This window comes from Pleurodeles waltl, chromosome 5 (genome assembly GCF_031143425.1).
Source record: "Pleurodeles waltl isolate 20211129_DDA chromosome 5, aPleWal1.hap1.20221129, whole genome shotgun sequence".
Lineage (NCBI taxonomy): Eukaryota > Metazoa > Chordata > Amphibia > Caudata > Salamandridae > Pleurodeles > Pleurodeles waltl.
The window spans coordinates 739105344-739119984 of NC_090444.1; the positions used below are offsets into that span (position 1 = coordinate 739105344).

General features: G+C 43.9%; 1 protein-coding gene across 2 annotated transcripts in view; it reads left to right on the plus strand.

Moving 5' to 3' along the window:
• The window catches only part of LTBP1 (latent transforming growth factor beta binding protein 1), a 1022847-nt gene that overhangs the window by 314243 nt on the left and 693963 nt on the right, over window positions 1–14641 (plus strand). For both annotated transcript variants that reach the window (XM_069234696.1, XM_069234697.1), the window contains exon 4: window positions 2903–3081. In XM_069234696.1, coding sequence (XP_069090797.1) covers window positions 2903–3081 — 179 coding nt within the window. The remainder of the gene's footprint in view (window positions 1–2902; window positions 3082–14641) is intronic.

Sequence of the window (14641 nt, forward strand, 5' to 3'; positions counted from 1 at the left end):
TGGACAAGGTCCCATACAATATTTGTCATGACTCCTAGTCTGGGAGGGAAATCTATAGTTTAGAGCAGAGTACTTCCGTGTATGCACTCTCAAACTCTAGACATAGCCAGTATAGCTCTCACACAACATGTAAAACTTGATGCCATAACAGGCTGTTTTGCTTGGTATGTTTTTTTTGAACAGCAGCCACTCTTTATACAGGATCAAGGACTCATCATTCACTATATTCTTTCTAGGAGTATACATCTCTGAAAGCCTAATAGACAAATGTTCCAAGACACCCAAAATCTTGAACAGCCTGTCATGGTCTGGATGGTCCCGGGGCAATGCACAGGATTATCATTGAAATGGAGCATATGCTGCAATAGCAAAACCCATTTCTGCTCATGTACGGTGTGAAGATGGGTGTCACCCAAACTGTGCAAGTGGACCAGTAGGAGTACAAGCTTGGGTTGTGCGTTGAGCATAAGGCCCAAAAATGTTTTCAACTTCTCAAGTGAAGTGGAAGTACACTAGCGTGCCCTAGAATGAGGCCCAAGAATGCCTCCATGTTCATTTAGAAATTGTTTTGCACTCAAATTTGCCGTGCAATTTCCTCAAGGAAGTCAACATCCAAAAAGAGATGGATGTAGTCAGTCAGCAGAAATTTCGCTGCATCGACATTACCTCTAGTGTCTCTAGTACAATGATAATTTGGGACTGCACTAAATTGGGAGGCTGACAAGAGAGCACTCCATTTGTGGTTGGTGCCGTGAGTTGGTCTACCCTGCTACGACTCATGACCTGCCCACTAGGGCAACCACAAATTTGAAAAGAAAATTTGGGTCAAAAAGGGGGCCAGTCCTTACGCCAGGAGGACAGGCCCTCTGACACTTTCATAATTACAAAAAAAAAAAAATGCTTTTTTTCTACTCCACCTGGGGGCACAATCGTAACACCCAGGGGAAAAACACCTTTTCCCCAAAAAATTAGTGCCCTTCAGGGAGGTGGTTGTCCATTCAACACAAGGGCCAACCCTCCAGACACAGATTCTGGTGATCTAGTATATTTTCTGGCTGTGGATCGCTGCAGAACCACGATCAACAACAAGGAAACTGTTCCAGGAAAGTGTCTTTGAAATTGGAGGTTCTCCCTTTTCAACAATGTCTCCCTGAAACCTTAGGAGGATTTTGGCCTCCAAAATTCGCACCGGACAGCAGAGAGAACACTTATTTGTGCCTCTGGTGGGGATCTGTGATGTCAGTGCATCTTGCGGTGTGATGTCAGCAGAGATGGTCAATGGGGAGGTGGGGGCTGAAGCGGAAACGATTCTGCTTCATGCCCACCCTTTAAAAAAAATAGGAATTCTCCAATGCAATCACTGGAGGTTGCTTTAAAGCCCTCCCCAGTGTTGCCCAATGGCCGACAAACGCACTGGAAAAGGAGTGCAGGTGTTGGCCATAGGTCCTGTAACAAATAGCACAAAGACAGTGAGTATATACGATGTACACACATTAAAGCACACACAGGAAAGAAAGGCAGTTTGCACTCACTGGGTTCTTAAGAGTATATGCCTTTAATAAGCTTCATTGGCACCAGCAAACATTCAAAGGCAGAGAAGCAACCTGAGTACAGTCAGAAAAGCAACTGTAATAATGGACCAAATCAACCAAGGGTCTGACAATGGAAAGAAGTTAAGGAAACAAAAGACCAAGGGAAACACAAAGCTGAGTAAGGAACAAAACAACTAAGGAGGGTACACAATGTGGTGATGAGCAAAGTAAGAGCGGGAGCCATACAACAAAATTAAAGTTGCCAGGTACCATCTTCCGAATTGTTTACCTTTTGCTATAGTAACCAGGAGATGCTGTGATCCCTCTACTGACCATGAACTAGAAATGTCTATTTTTGACCGTCTGTGTTTTCAATGGGACCAGCGGCCAAGAGCCATAGCTCAACATCCTTCAGTCCTTCCCTCTCTTTTGTGTACCTTTCAGACATAATCTTGCACTTATGTTTTTTTCCCCGTATAGCCCTTGACTAAATCCTGACAATACCTTCCACAGAGATTATTCTCCCCTCCTGTCTTTTGCTGGGCTTCTGAGGATGCCTTGTGTAAACAGCTTTAACCAACCTTGGGGCATGTACAAAAGCCACTGACTCCCATGACCTCTTTGAAGCACCAGACCCCTACCAAGCTATAAGATAATGTAAAGTTTCAGTGTAATCTGAACTCCAAAATCACTTCAACCTCATATTCCTGTGATCTAGCTACAAGATCCAGTGGTGGGGCCTTGAATGGTACTGGTAAAGCAGCTTTGGCTCAGGATGAATGTATCATATGATGGATCTTCCATCTGTTTGGTAATTCCAAGAAAAGAGACCAGTGTCCTAGTAAAGTTAATGGCCTGTCCACCTCTGGCATTGACATTGGACCATTACATTCCCAACCTTGTCACAAATTGTGGAACTCCACCACATAGGCGAATCTAAATTAACTGTGCCTTTCTATGTGTGAGATTAACTCATGTAAAAAACAGTATGAAAACTCCGGACACCTTTGTCCTCTCCTCGGTGCCAAATCTGTTTCGTCCCCATAATATCAAATTACTTTTTCAATGTGCAGTATTAAGACAAAAGAGAAGCAACCTAGGCAGGGATCCTTCCATCATAGAGTGTGCATCTGTTGTCAATGTCCACTGTGAACATCTCCAGTGCACCCCTACCTTATGGAAAAAACACGAGGTGACGGAGAGGGTGTATGACTGCGGAGGTAGACTTATTTATCTTTATGCAAGCTCCACATTGTGTTCAATCAGAAACAGACATTAACTACTTTGCACCCCTCTCAGAGGACACTCGTATGTTCTGGTAATTATCTTCATGGAAGCTTTACTCATGCCTTTCTCCTTTCCTTCAACAGGTTGTTGCCACTTTCTTCACAAGCATTGACCATGAACCTTCCAAGTCAAACACAGCAGTTTGTGATGAAACCCAAACATTATTCCAGCACGCAGAACGTGCTTCCCGGAGGAGAGCAATCAACCGAGGGTTTACTGCCCCTGAGGTCTGGGCATGATCATGTTCTGGCACCTTTTCAATGTAAGTGTTGCAGTTGTCTTTGTATAAAAGTTGCATTTATAAAGTGCTTCACTTCTGGATGAGTAGCACACTACTCCGCAGGAGTAAAATAGGTGCAAGAATATGTTTCAGTCATGTTCCCTGAATGAGAAGTGTCCTGATGACATGCACGAGGACCGAAGTTCTACTCTAATTGGTTTTTGTTGCTGCACCTGTGCTTAGGAAAAACAGCCTCAAATGTGTTCGGTAGTTGCCAAGTTTGACAAATGTAGTCACACATTGATTTTTTTTTAGCTGAGAATAGAATGTGTCATTCTGCCACTTGTAGTTTTTGCTTTCACCACTGTAAGTATTGGTTAAAAGAATTCCCAGCATGCAAGTCACTGTTGACTAAAAAAGCCGGGAATTCGGGAAATGCTGAAGGTATCACAAGCGTCATGGCACACACGGCATTTGCGCAACCACCGTCACGGGCAAAGCGCTCACATACAAGGCAACTGTTGTGTATTCCTTCCTTGTCCCTTCCTTGTCAACATACACAAACATATATCTTTAAAAGTGGACACCAAATGTCCCCACAGTTTCCTCAGTCTTGAAATGATGTAATGCTAACACCTCTGCTAATGCTAATGTCTCTGGTGTGAGGACGGATCTTGGCAGAAACGGATGTGATGTATTGTGGTCTAAGCACACTGTTGCACTGTGCGTGCTCCCTTGTTCGGAAGAAATCCTGCCTCCAGCTTTCTGGTGTGCCAGACGAGCTGACAGAGAGAGCAATCATTTCCACCTCATCTTTAATTCAGTCTATCATGTTTTTCCATTGAAATTATATTGGAAACGTAAATCATCAGGGCGGCAATGACAGATGTACAGAGTGGAACTTATTTTGCTGTTGTGTTTTTTGAAGCCCCGATTTAACCTAGGTATATAAACAGAGTTTATTGGGGTTTTGCTCCATTAAAGTGATAATGCACACTATAGCCAGAGAGAGGATGAAAATAATTAGAAATAATGTGTAGCTGTAGATGGAATTCCAGTAATTAATTGAAATGTGCACTGAAAGGAAATAATAGTATTACAGTTTCCTTGTTTAAAACTATGTATATAATTATTGACATGTAATGTACTGATTGCCTAAGATGATGCTTAGCATCAGTGATTAACTTGGTTTAAAAAAAATGCAGAATGCAAAGTCAGAGCTGCGAAATATTGGAAGTCCTACTAACAAACAATCTGGTCTTCATTCATTATTCCTTTTTCTTCCACCATCATACACCTCCTGTTTTTTATGTCATTCTACAAGATGTTTTATCATCTGTGATTTCTGCATTTGTCAGTTTCCTAGGGTTCTCCCCTTCTGCCTTTCTTGCATCTCTGTATTTTTCGTTCTTGTTCTGGGTCAAAGCCTAATGATGGCACACACCCTGCTCCTCAAATGTGTCTGCTGGTGCCACCCCCCTGCATCTATAGGTAACATATGAATAGGCATTACATTGATCAGGAATCTGGCACTCAGTTGAAGCAGCCCTGAAACTGGACTGGTATTCGCTCACCCCAGAGGTACCGATAATGAGAGTAATGTTAAATCCAGAGTCAGGAAATTCGACTGATCTATGGATTGGATGCTGATGCTACAGTAAAAACGGAGGAATTACAGCAGGAATTGGTAAGCCTAGGTACAACTCCTCCTAACTTCCCCCCACCCAGGCTTTCACCCTCATATCTTAGATGCTATGATTTTGGTTATTTTCAAAGCCAAAATCTCTTTGTAAAAGTAAAGAGAATGATAGTGTTCCCACGGATCTCATAATCTGGGTGCAGCTTGCAGCCACCGGTGAGACCCGCTCGCTTGACCTCAGCTCCCCTCGCTGTCGGGAATCGCAAGTCAGGTGAACTCCAGGGGCACTCCATCCTCCTATCCCCTGTCACACTCTTACACTCACCCCACAATCAAAAGAGGAGAAGGAGGAATCCCCAAAGACTTCAAAATCCTCCAGGGGGACCAAAAGAAAGTGTGGTGATAGCATGAGGACCCGCATCTCTCTCCTCCTATTGGCACATGACAGAATACAAAATTTAATGAGATGAGAAAAGGCCGCCTCCCACAAACAGTGGGGGTCTGGGCCAAGGGAGAGAAAACAAAGCATGCCACAAAGTCCCAACTCATGCCACAGAAGTCACAAAAGGGTGCAACGGCCTCAACGGCTCTAAAGGTGGGTTCCCCAGGAGAAGACACAAAGGGGAACCCAGAGGATAAAAGGTGGACTCAAAGGGAACCCCGAGTACTTTACGCCACAGGAGAAAAACACTAGCCACAAAAACCATCAAAGGAGATTCAACCCCGAGATGCCATCCGGGATAGAGATTTTTCAGTGACAGCACTATCACCCTGGGAAGCTCCTGGGCGGACTTCCCTCCAAGCTTCAACGCTCAAGAATCAATGCCAGATCTTTCACAACCAAGATCCCCGCCCAGCTTGGATCCCTCACTCAACAAAACTGGGCATAATCTCCAGCCGTTAAAGCGGCCAATCGCTCTATCACCCACCATAGTGGTAACTAACCGAACCATAGTTACTGACGACCTTCCCATCAAAGCATGCATTTTGGAGATTCAAAAAGGCAGCTGGGACAATCTGGCCTCAAAACTATCAACCCCAAGGTTAAATTTGCCCAACCACCCCGGTGAGGCCTCTCTAACACAGGAGGAGTTAGAGGAGGTCTTCAACATTGACATAGATGAAGAGGATGATCAACTCACTACCACAAAGAGAACCAGCAACCAACCCCTCACAAACTCGCAGCTCATGTCAGAAACCACACTAAATCAGAGGCATATAGACTCTGACCCTCTTCTCCTGGCAGAATGGGCTGCTCTAAACAAAACCCTCACAGCCATACCAAATGCTACTATTTTCAGCACAGACAAACTAGACATTCAGATTCAAATCTTGCGAAGTTTGGCTTCCACAGCTATGACCATCGACCATAAGCTGGACAGATCAAATTTGCTAATCAAAAGAGCTTAAGCACTAGTGGAGGCCGACAAGGAGATACTCACCCAGGGCCATCATTGCCACTACAGCCTAATCTTGAATAAACTGCAAGAATTGACATAAATCATGTCTACGATAGTAGTAAAGCTGAACAGTGGGGAAATGGCAGACTGTGGACACATGATCAACTAACCCCAGGAACATCAAACAGACCTCAAATGGGAGTCCCCAACATTTCAACACAGCCTGAAACATGCCCAGAACAGACGCTGGGAGCAATAATGGAAAGTCCAGAAAAAACGCACCCCGAAATGAAGGCCCCTTTCTTCCTGTTCTGTCTAGGAAGAACAAGAAACAGCTAAGGAAATGCACAATAAATCATCAATGGGCCAAGAAATCAAAGCCCATCCTGCACACAGAGACTGGTGCAATAACCCATTGGGAGGAAACTTGGAAAAAGAGTCAAGCATCAAAGAGGAACTGATAAAATGCCTGCCTCCCTCCCAATTGTATGATAACATAGCTCTGCTCCTGAGACCACAAAGTGGCAACTATCCTCAAAGGTAGCAGACAGAGGAAGGAACCATCTCTGCTGGAAGCATGCACCAATGATTTCCCAGCAATGCTGCAGCACTGGAAAGGGCCAGCGAACCCCAATTAAACTGCCCCCGGTCATACAACCTCCTCCAGTTGGCACCCTCTGACTCATCCGTTCATATCTCACCTTTCGCGCACTTGGTTGAGTCAGAGAGGAACCCGGGACCCACCACCTCCCAAGGGGCGCACCCCACATTAACAAATCTGACAGAGCTTCACATGAACCACGCCCAATTCGACAAATACGCAATTTCCCTGAGAAGACAAGGTATCAAATGAATGTTCCTTCCACAACGGGTGCTTCATCCTGGATACCAAGACCCTCGGGGCTCATCACAAAGACCGTAGTCCGCTTACCTAACTCAAACTGCTTAGAGCAAGCACCCACCAATGCAGAGCAAATGATAATCACCAATGTTGAAATTACATCAGCACTGCACTTTGCAAAGCCCCACACCACTGCGCCCAACCCTCTTCAGAACTCAAAGAATAAGAGCACGCATACCCTAATCTTCCATCCCACGTACAAATCTCAGGGCCCTTGGGACATCTTAAATAGAGGCAACCTCTTGAGAATATGCAATGCCATCCCATGGCTGGAACAACTAAACAGCAAAGACCTTGAGTATATAGCCTTTCTAGCACCAAGCAAGAGTGGCACAAAAGATTGCACGGAAGTCTGCCTTAGCAGCGCGGAAAAAGTGAAGCTAATACTATCAAAATCTGAGGCTTTTGAACTTTGGTGCATAGAACTTAAAGAAGTGAACAAGGCAAAGTACCCAAGTTTCCTCAACCCGTATGATACCAGTGGAAAAAGCGACAGAACACAGACAGCAAACCACAGGGTTGACTCATCAGAGATCATTCCTACAACACGCCAAGGGAGCTTCCTCCCCCTTCCCCCTAAAACCCAGAGAATTCATAATATCCATCACACAGGAATACCAAGCAAAAAGTCAAGACCTGGTAATGGACCTGCAAAAAGAGGAAACAAGTTGGAACAAATTAGTCTCTCGACCCTGACACACCCCTGTTCCCCAAGCCAGGAGTGGTGACCCAGGACCACCAAAAAATACTTCAAACCCTGGATCACGGCACAAACCTGCCCTGGGCAACACAAAAATAATATCCTGGAACATAGCTGGGTCAGCCAAAATCAATCATGACCCAAACTTGGATTCCTTTCTGAGAAACTTCAATATCATCTGCCTACAAGAAAATTGGCTTGTGGAGGAAAATCCGTTAGCAGGGTTCCAAGAATTCTTTAGCCCAGCAACAAAAGAAAAAAGCAAGGGACACCACAAGGGAGGCCTTTCCACCTATATAACCTCAAGTAAATCATTAAAGGCCAAGAAAATCGACCAGCTTCCTACCGACATGTTAGCCGTCTTCATTGAAAACTGGCTTTAAGACCAGGAATCAACCTTGGTCATATTAATAAACATCTATATCAACCCCAATGCAACCCACAAACAGCAGTTACTAGAAACTACGGAAATCTAATTGCAATCCCTAAATGCCTTGTACGGGAGTGCATCCTGGCTAATCATAGGCAATTTCAACCCAAAATATGGCCCACCATAGGTACAGGAGTAGTAGAGAAGGAGCCTTAGATCAACGCCTGGGCATTGCGCATCAAGTATCACGCTACAGCAACATGGACAAATGCGATCAACCACTGGTGAGAACATTGGAGGCTTCAGGATTGAAGGCCTTGAATGGTTGTTTCCCAACAGACCTCCCAATGAATCCAATGCAAATATCAAATAAATCAGCTAGCTCCCTTGATTACACATTTACATCCGTAACTTTCTTCATTCACATTCAAGTATTTAGCATAGAAGTAAGGTGCGAAAGTGATCATCATCTGCAAGTCATGAAAATCACGAACAACAATCACTACATGGCACAAATTCACAACATAGGAGCACAGGATCCAGGTTACCATCTCCACCGAAAAGGATGGTCTAACCTGTGTATGGGAAAATATCAGGCTTGGAAATCGAGCTTATCATCCAACCCAGGGACCCAGCCGGATATAATCATCAGATGGGAAGCAATGCTAACCTCACTAAGGGACTAGCTAGCTCCCTTACAATTGCACAGGCTCAAACCCCCACAGAACAAAAACCAATGGTTCACACAACCCCTAAAGCAACAACGGCAACAGCTCAACAAAGCTGCCAGAGCTCTAAAGAAACAACACATGGACACCAGTCAACAAGGTTCCTTTCAAGCTTTAAGAAAGGAGTACAAGAAGGCAGTTTGGGAAGCAAAGCAGACACACCGAGGCCAGGAATGGATCAAAGTCATGGAGGCATGCAAACAAAAGAACAGCCGCCCCTTTTGGTCCATCATCAACCAACTGGAACGTGGGGCGGTAGGGATCTTAAGCAACACCGTGCCAGAAGCAAAATTGATCGAGTACATCTCCGAACTATATTATTGTCAGGAAGCAGAGGAACGCAACACATGCTTAAACCACAACCCAAATCACTTAACCTTCGAACCACAACAAATCATAGAACACCTAGGGCACTGGCGAACCAATGGCCCCCCGGCACAAATGACCTCCCGACTGGGGTCTTAAAACATGATTTGGAATTTTGGTCCAATCAATTTAGTAATCTGTACAGCTTTTGCGTCACAGAAAATAAAATTCCGACTCCTGGAGAGGGCTAATTCTCCATCCAAATTACAAGAAAGGACCATATGTGAACCCCGACCGCTATCGCTTGATTGCCCTCCTCGACATTGATGCAAAAATATTCACAGAGTGAGATAAAAGACTGGGCTACCAAACAGAACATAATCCCACTGATCCATGTCCCTAATGATGCACCACTTACAACCTGATAGTACTAGCATTGCTGGCAGAAAAATATACAGAAAAGAAAATGGCTTTGCACACATGCTTTGTGGACCTTTCTAAAGTCTTCGACTCTGTGGAATGGCACAGATTGTGGAAAAAAACTAGTGGAACTCAATATACCACCAAACTTGCTAAAAGGAAGTCAGCTCTTATATTCTAACAACTGGACCAGGGTAAAAGTTGGCTGCAAAGGAAGAGTCTTGGCGAAAATTCCGATCGGAAGAGGAGCAAAGCAAAGCTGCGTCCTAGCCCCGATGTTATTCAATCTATATCTTGCAGACAGCTGAACTTTGCCAGTTCCCATCCCCCCAAATTAGGCTACCAACTTCTAACTGCACTTCTTTATGCAAATGACATCGTCCTCTTGAACCTATCAGGCATAGGGCAGCAAAAATTGCTAACCACCCTAGATCAGTACTGCAAATCCAACAAGTTGATTGAACTTGGAGAAAACCAAGGTAGTTATCTTCAGCAAGCCCATAATATAGAAAAATCAGTGGCTCTGTGGAAACCAGCTTGTGATCAGAACCAATGGCTACAAATACTTGGGAGTCTGGCTGCAAGAAAGGTGGTCTCACCAACTGCATTTAAACTCCCTGAAAGCCAGAGTGGCATCACAACTTGCAGCTCTTCAAAAACTATTGACAAAACTGCTAGGCCCAACCTGGAGGCCACTCCTCACATTGATCAGAGCCAAGTTCCTGCCCTCCCTGACATACGGCTTAGAATGTTATCCCGCCAAGTTTAATGCTTTATTATACATAGCTCAGAGTAAAGTTTTCCGACTTCTCTTCAGCCTACCATATAGCTCCTCACCAGCAAAAATCAGACTTCCGGCTACAAGACCAAGCCCTGGTACAGAAAGGAGCTATCCTCAAATATGCCTCTATATTAAGACAAGCGCCCCCAAACCCACTAAAAGCACTAATCTGGGAGGAATCAGGCCTGAACTCGCCACGGGACTCGAGTTCACGGACTGACAAAATTGCCTTAGCAATCAAGCAACTTCAGGTGGGAGAGCTGTGGCAAAAGTCCTTACCACATAAAACATTTAAGAAGCTAATAAATAAGTAAATCAAACAGCTATCGTGGATCAAGGACAAAGACAAGTTCAGGTCACGGTCTCATTTATGGATGACTATAAACACGTACAAGACTCCTACAGCACAGGCATACATGGGAGAAATGCTTAACAAATTCCTAAAAATAAAGGTGCTGCACGCCAGGTTGGGTCTTCTCCCCTCACTAGACATGGTCCCAAAATGGCACAATGCCTCACAAAACGGGAAATGCAGGCTATGTGCATTTCATCAGGAAGACTTACTACACCTTCTATGGATATGTCCTACATTGTCACCCTGGCGCAAACTGTTCCTCAAAAACATGTTTAACGCAAATAACATTCGATCATACAGACAAGCCATCTTATTTTGTCTCAAAGGATCGACACCTCAGCACATGGCATATGTAGCAAAATTTATATTAAAAGCAGAACACCTTTTAAAGCATGCGTTAACAAACTTTTAAAACTGAGGAGACATTCAGCGCAAGATTAAACAACCTCCTTCACTGTACTCTCTTGCTTACCCTAGATGCAGAACATTACGGTCAGCTCGGAATAAGAGAGGCAGTTCTAAAGTAATAATCACCCCTGATGAAACAGCCATCCTTTAAGTGGACTTCTTGGCTGGGGTCCGTTGTTTTACACTGTGTGAGCTTGAATTACCGTTGGTTGCTTCCTGCCTACCAATTTTGCCATTTATGTAAATTTCTGATTGCAACGATTTTTTAAAATTATGCAATAAAGGTTTATCATCATCAACAAACGTTATATAAAAATCTCCCTTACAGTCGAGTAAGAGTCAAACATTAACATGTAACATAGCACAAGGAGTAGCAGTCTTATGAAGATTATCAACAATATATCTCTTAAGCATGAAGGATGGTTTGTCACCAGTGTCTTACTGTGACTACTTTGGGTTTATTTTAGTCTAGGTTAGCAAAGAACAATTGTGCCCAGCCCAGCAAAGATAGGTCATTGATGATATCCGTGATGATGTTACGATTTTATGTGGTTAAAGGGTGGTCTGTTGGTGATATCTCTATGTTTTAGGCAGGAGGCTTATGAGTTTTTGTGAAAGGTTAGTGCATCTCACTGGGATACTTTCCCCACTTAGTTGGTTTTGGATTTCACATTTTAACGTCTTACCATGAAAGATGTTTTGAAGTCAGGGGGCAGTTTACCTGATGGGTCCTGGTTTTTTAGATGCCTGAGGCCAGAGATAATTAAGTGAGGTATTAACCATATGTTGCTAGTAGGTGCGGTGCATTATTGGGAGAGGTTGCTGTCTCTGAGAATGGACCTGAACAGACACATGGTAGGCACATGGTATAGAACATCACACCCAGAAAGATCCTTTCTGGGTGTGATGTTCCATATCCTACATGAAAATTATACTGTGAAACAAGGCTTTACAGGGCAGCCCGGCACTCCCCTTACTGGGTTTCTCCCTTTCCTTGCTTGCACTATACAATAGTGTTTTCACATTGGTGTAGGTAGAATGTAGAGAGAATTGCACAGTAATTATGAGACAATGAACACTTAACAAGTAATATTACATTCTTTCATTAATTCTAAAAATGAGCATTACAAGATTCTTGTTAGGATAAGCAACTACCCAGAGGCTCAATTGAAACAAACATGATTTACTAGAGACAAATGGTTATTGTTCTATGATTCCCAACTTTAAGTCAGAATTAAGCAAACACTCACTAAAGCGTTCTACACCAACTGATAAGTCAACATTCTGCAAATTTGTTAATTTATCTCTGTCATTTTATGTAAGCTGTGTCCCCATGTCTCAGGTAAGTGTTGTTGGATACATTTGGTGGCCCTGTCTGATCATTCATGTTACGTTATGGATGTTTTGAGTGTTTAGAACAACTGAAGAAGATTTTCACTGACTTAAATATGTACATAGAGTATTGCCTCACTCTTCAAACATTGAAAACCTCCCTCTACAATTAATAGTTACAGAGAAATCTGAGGATTTAGATAACTGAGGACATGGAAATCAACTTAATTTTTAAGGGTCTGATCCTTTTATGTTGCTTCTAATCACACAGCCTGATAAATGTTGCTAAACATTTACCATTTAGTTGATTGGTTGAATGTTTGATCATTGGATTCTTCTTCAGGATATCCACTCCAGGAAGCTCAGATGAGGATTATTACTTTACAGATGATTATGTTCATAGCCTGCCAATCCTTCATTAGAAAGCATAGCTTCCTCCTCCATTGCATATGTATTTTTGCATGTTTTGCTTTATTCTAAGTGTATTGGTGTATTTCATAGTGTTAGCCACTCAACAAACATATTGCCAAATATATATGATGCTTGTGCTGTAAAATACTGGTTTTACCCATAACAGAAATTGTCTTGGCTAGCTCACAATTGATGCCATATGCTTTGTTTTACTAACTAATACTGTGATGCCATCTTTTCCATCATACTTGGTTCCTAAAATTGAACTTGGATGGGATACCAACACAGTTCCTGCAAAATGTTTGGCCCCATTCCCGCCAAAGCTTCTAACTTGTCTAACATTGGGCCCTAATATGCCATTCATAAGAATAAAAGGCAAATAAATCTATGAAGCTCAGCACTCCCTGCACCAAAGTCACCTTAAGTCAGAGGTCTTTGCTCTGAACCCTTCTAAGAAAAATGTTTTGAATTCAGGCCCCCTTCCAAAAGTTTATGGCAAGACTTGGGAGGGAGGGAGCGATGGCATGGGAGGTGGCTGGAAACAGTAAGGCTGAGTCCAGGGAGATGGGAGTATGAGATTATGCCAGGGGTACTTTTATGTAGCTCCAATTCTACACTTAATGTGAGGAGTATAAAAGAGCAAATACATCACACAAGAACAAAAATTGACCAAAAAACACTACCCTATATAATTAGAGTGTTGGGCGCCCCTCACGCTCCTGTGCCCCAATACAACTGTACTTGCTGCACTAATGATAGCCGTAGCCCTGAGTAGCAGGCTGCCTCTCTGTCTCTGCCTTTCACTCCATGACTGGCCACCACTCCAGTCCTGAAACAGGCTCTCTATCCCTTTCAGAAAAAAACTGAACCTCCATTTATTGTCCCCACTTTGCAGAAATAGTTTCCTCAGCTGTAATACTAGCAAGACTGTAAGGAAATGGCTCCCTGTTGCAGTTACCCCCCACTTTTTGCCTGATACTGATGCTGACTTGACTGAGAAGTGTGCTGGGACCCTGCTAACCAGGCCCCAGCACCAGTGTTCCTTCACCTAAAATGTACCATTGTATCCACAATTGGCACACCCTGGCATTCAGATAAGTCCCTTGTAACTGGTACTTCTAGTACCAAGGGCCCTGATGCCAAGGAAGGTCTCTAAGGGCTGCAGCATGTCTTATGCCACCCTGGAGACCTCTCACTCAGCACAGACACCCTGCTTGCCAGCTTGTGTGTACTAGTGAGAACAAAATGAGTAAGTCGACATGGCACTCCCCTCAGGGTGCCATGCCAGCCTCTCACTGCCTATGCAGTATAGGTAAGCCACCCCTCTAGCAGGCCTTACAGCCCTAAGGCAGGGTGCACTATACCATAGGTGAGGGTACCAGTGCATGAGCATGGTACCCCTACAGTGTCTAAACAAAACCTTAGACATTGTAAGTGCAGGGTAGCCATAAGAGTATATGGTCTGGGAGTCTGTCAAACACGAACTCCACAGCACCATAATGGCTACACTGAAAACTGGGAAGTTTGGTATCAAACTTCTCAGCACAATAAATGCACACTGATGCCAGTGTACATTTTATTGTAAAATACACCACAGAGGGCACCTTAGAGGTGCCCCCTGAAACTTAACCGACTATCTGTGTAGGCTGACTAGTTTTAGCAGCCTGCCACAAACCGAGACATGTTGCTGGCCCCATGGGGAGAGTGCCTTTGTCACTCTGAGGCCAGTAACAAAGCCTGCACTGGGTGGAGATGCTAACACCTCTCCCAGGCAGGAATTGTCACACCTGGCGGTGAGCCTCAAAGGCTCACCTCCTTTGTGCCAACCCAGCAGGACACTCCAGCTAGTGG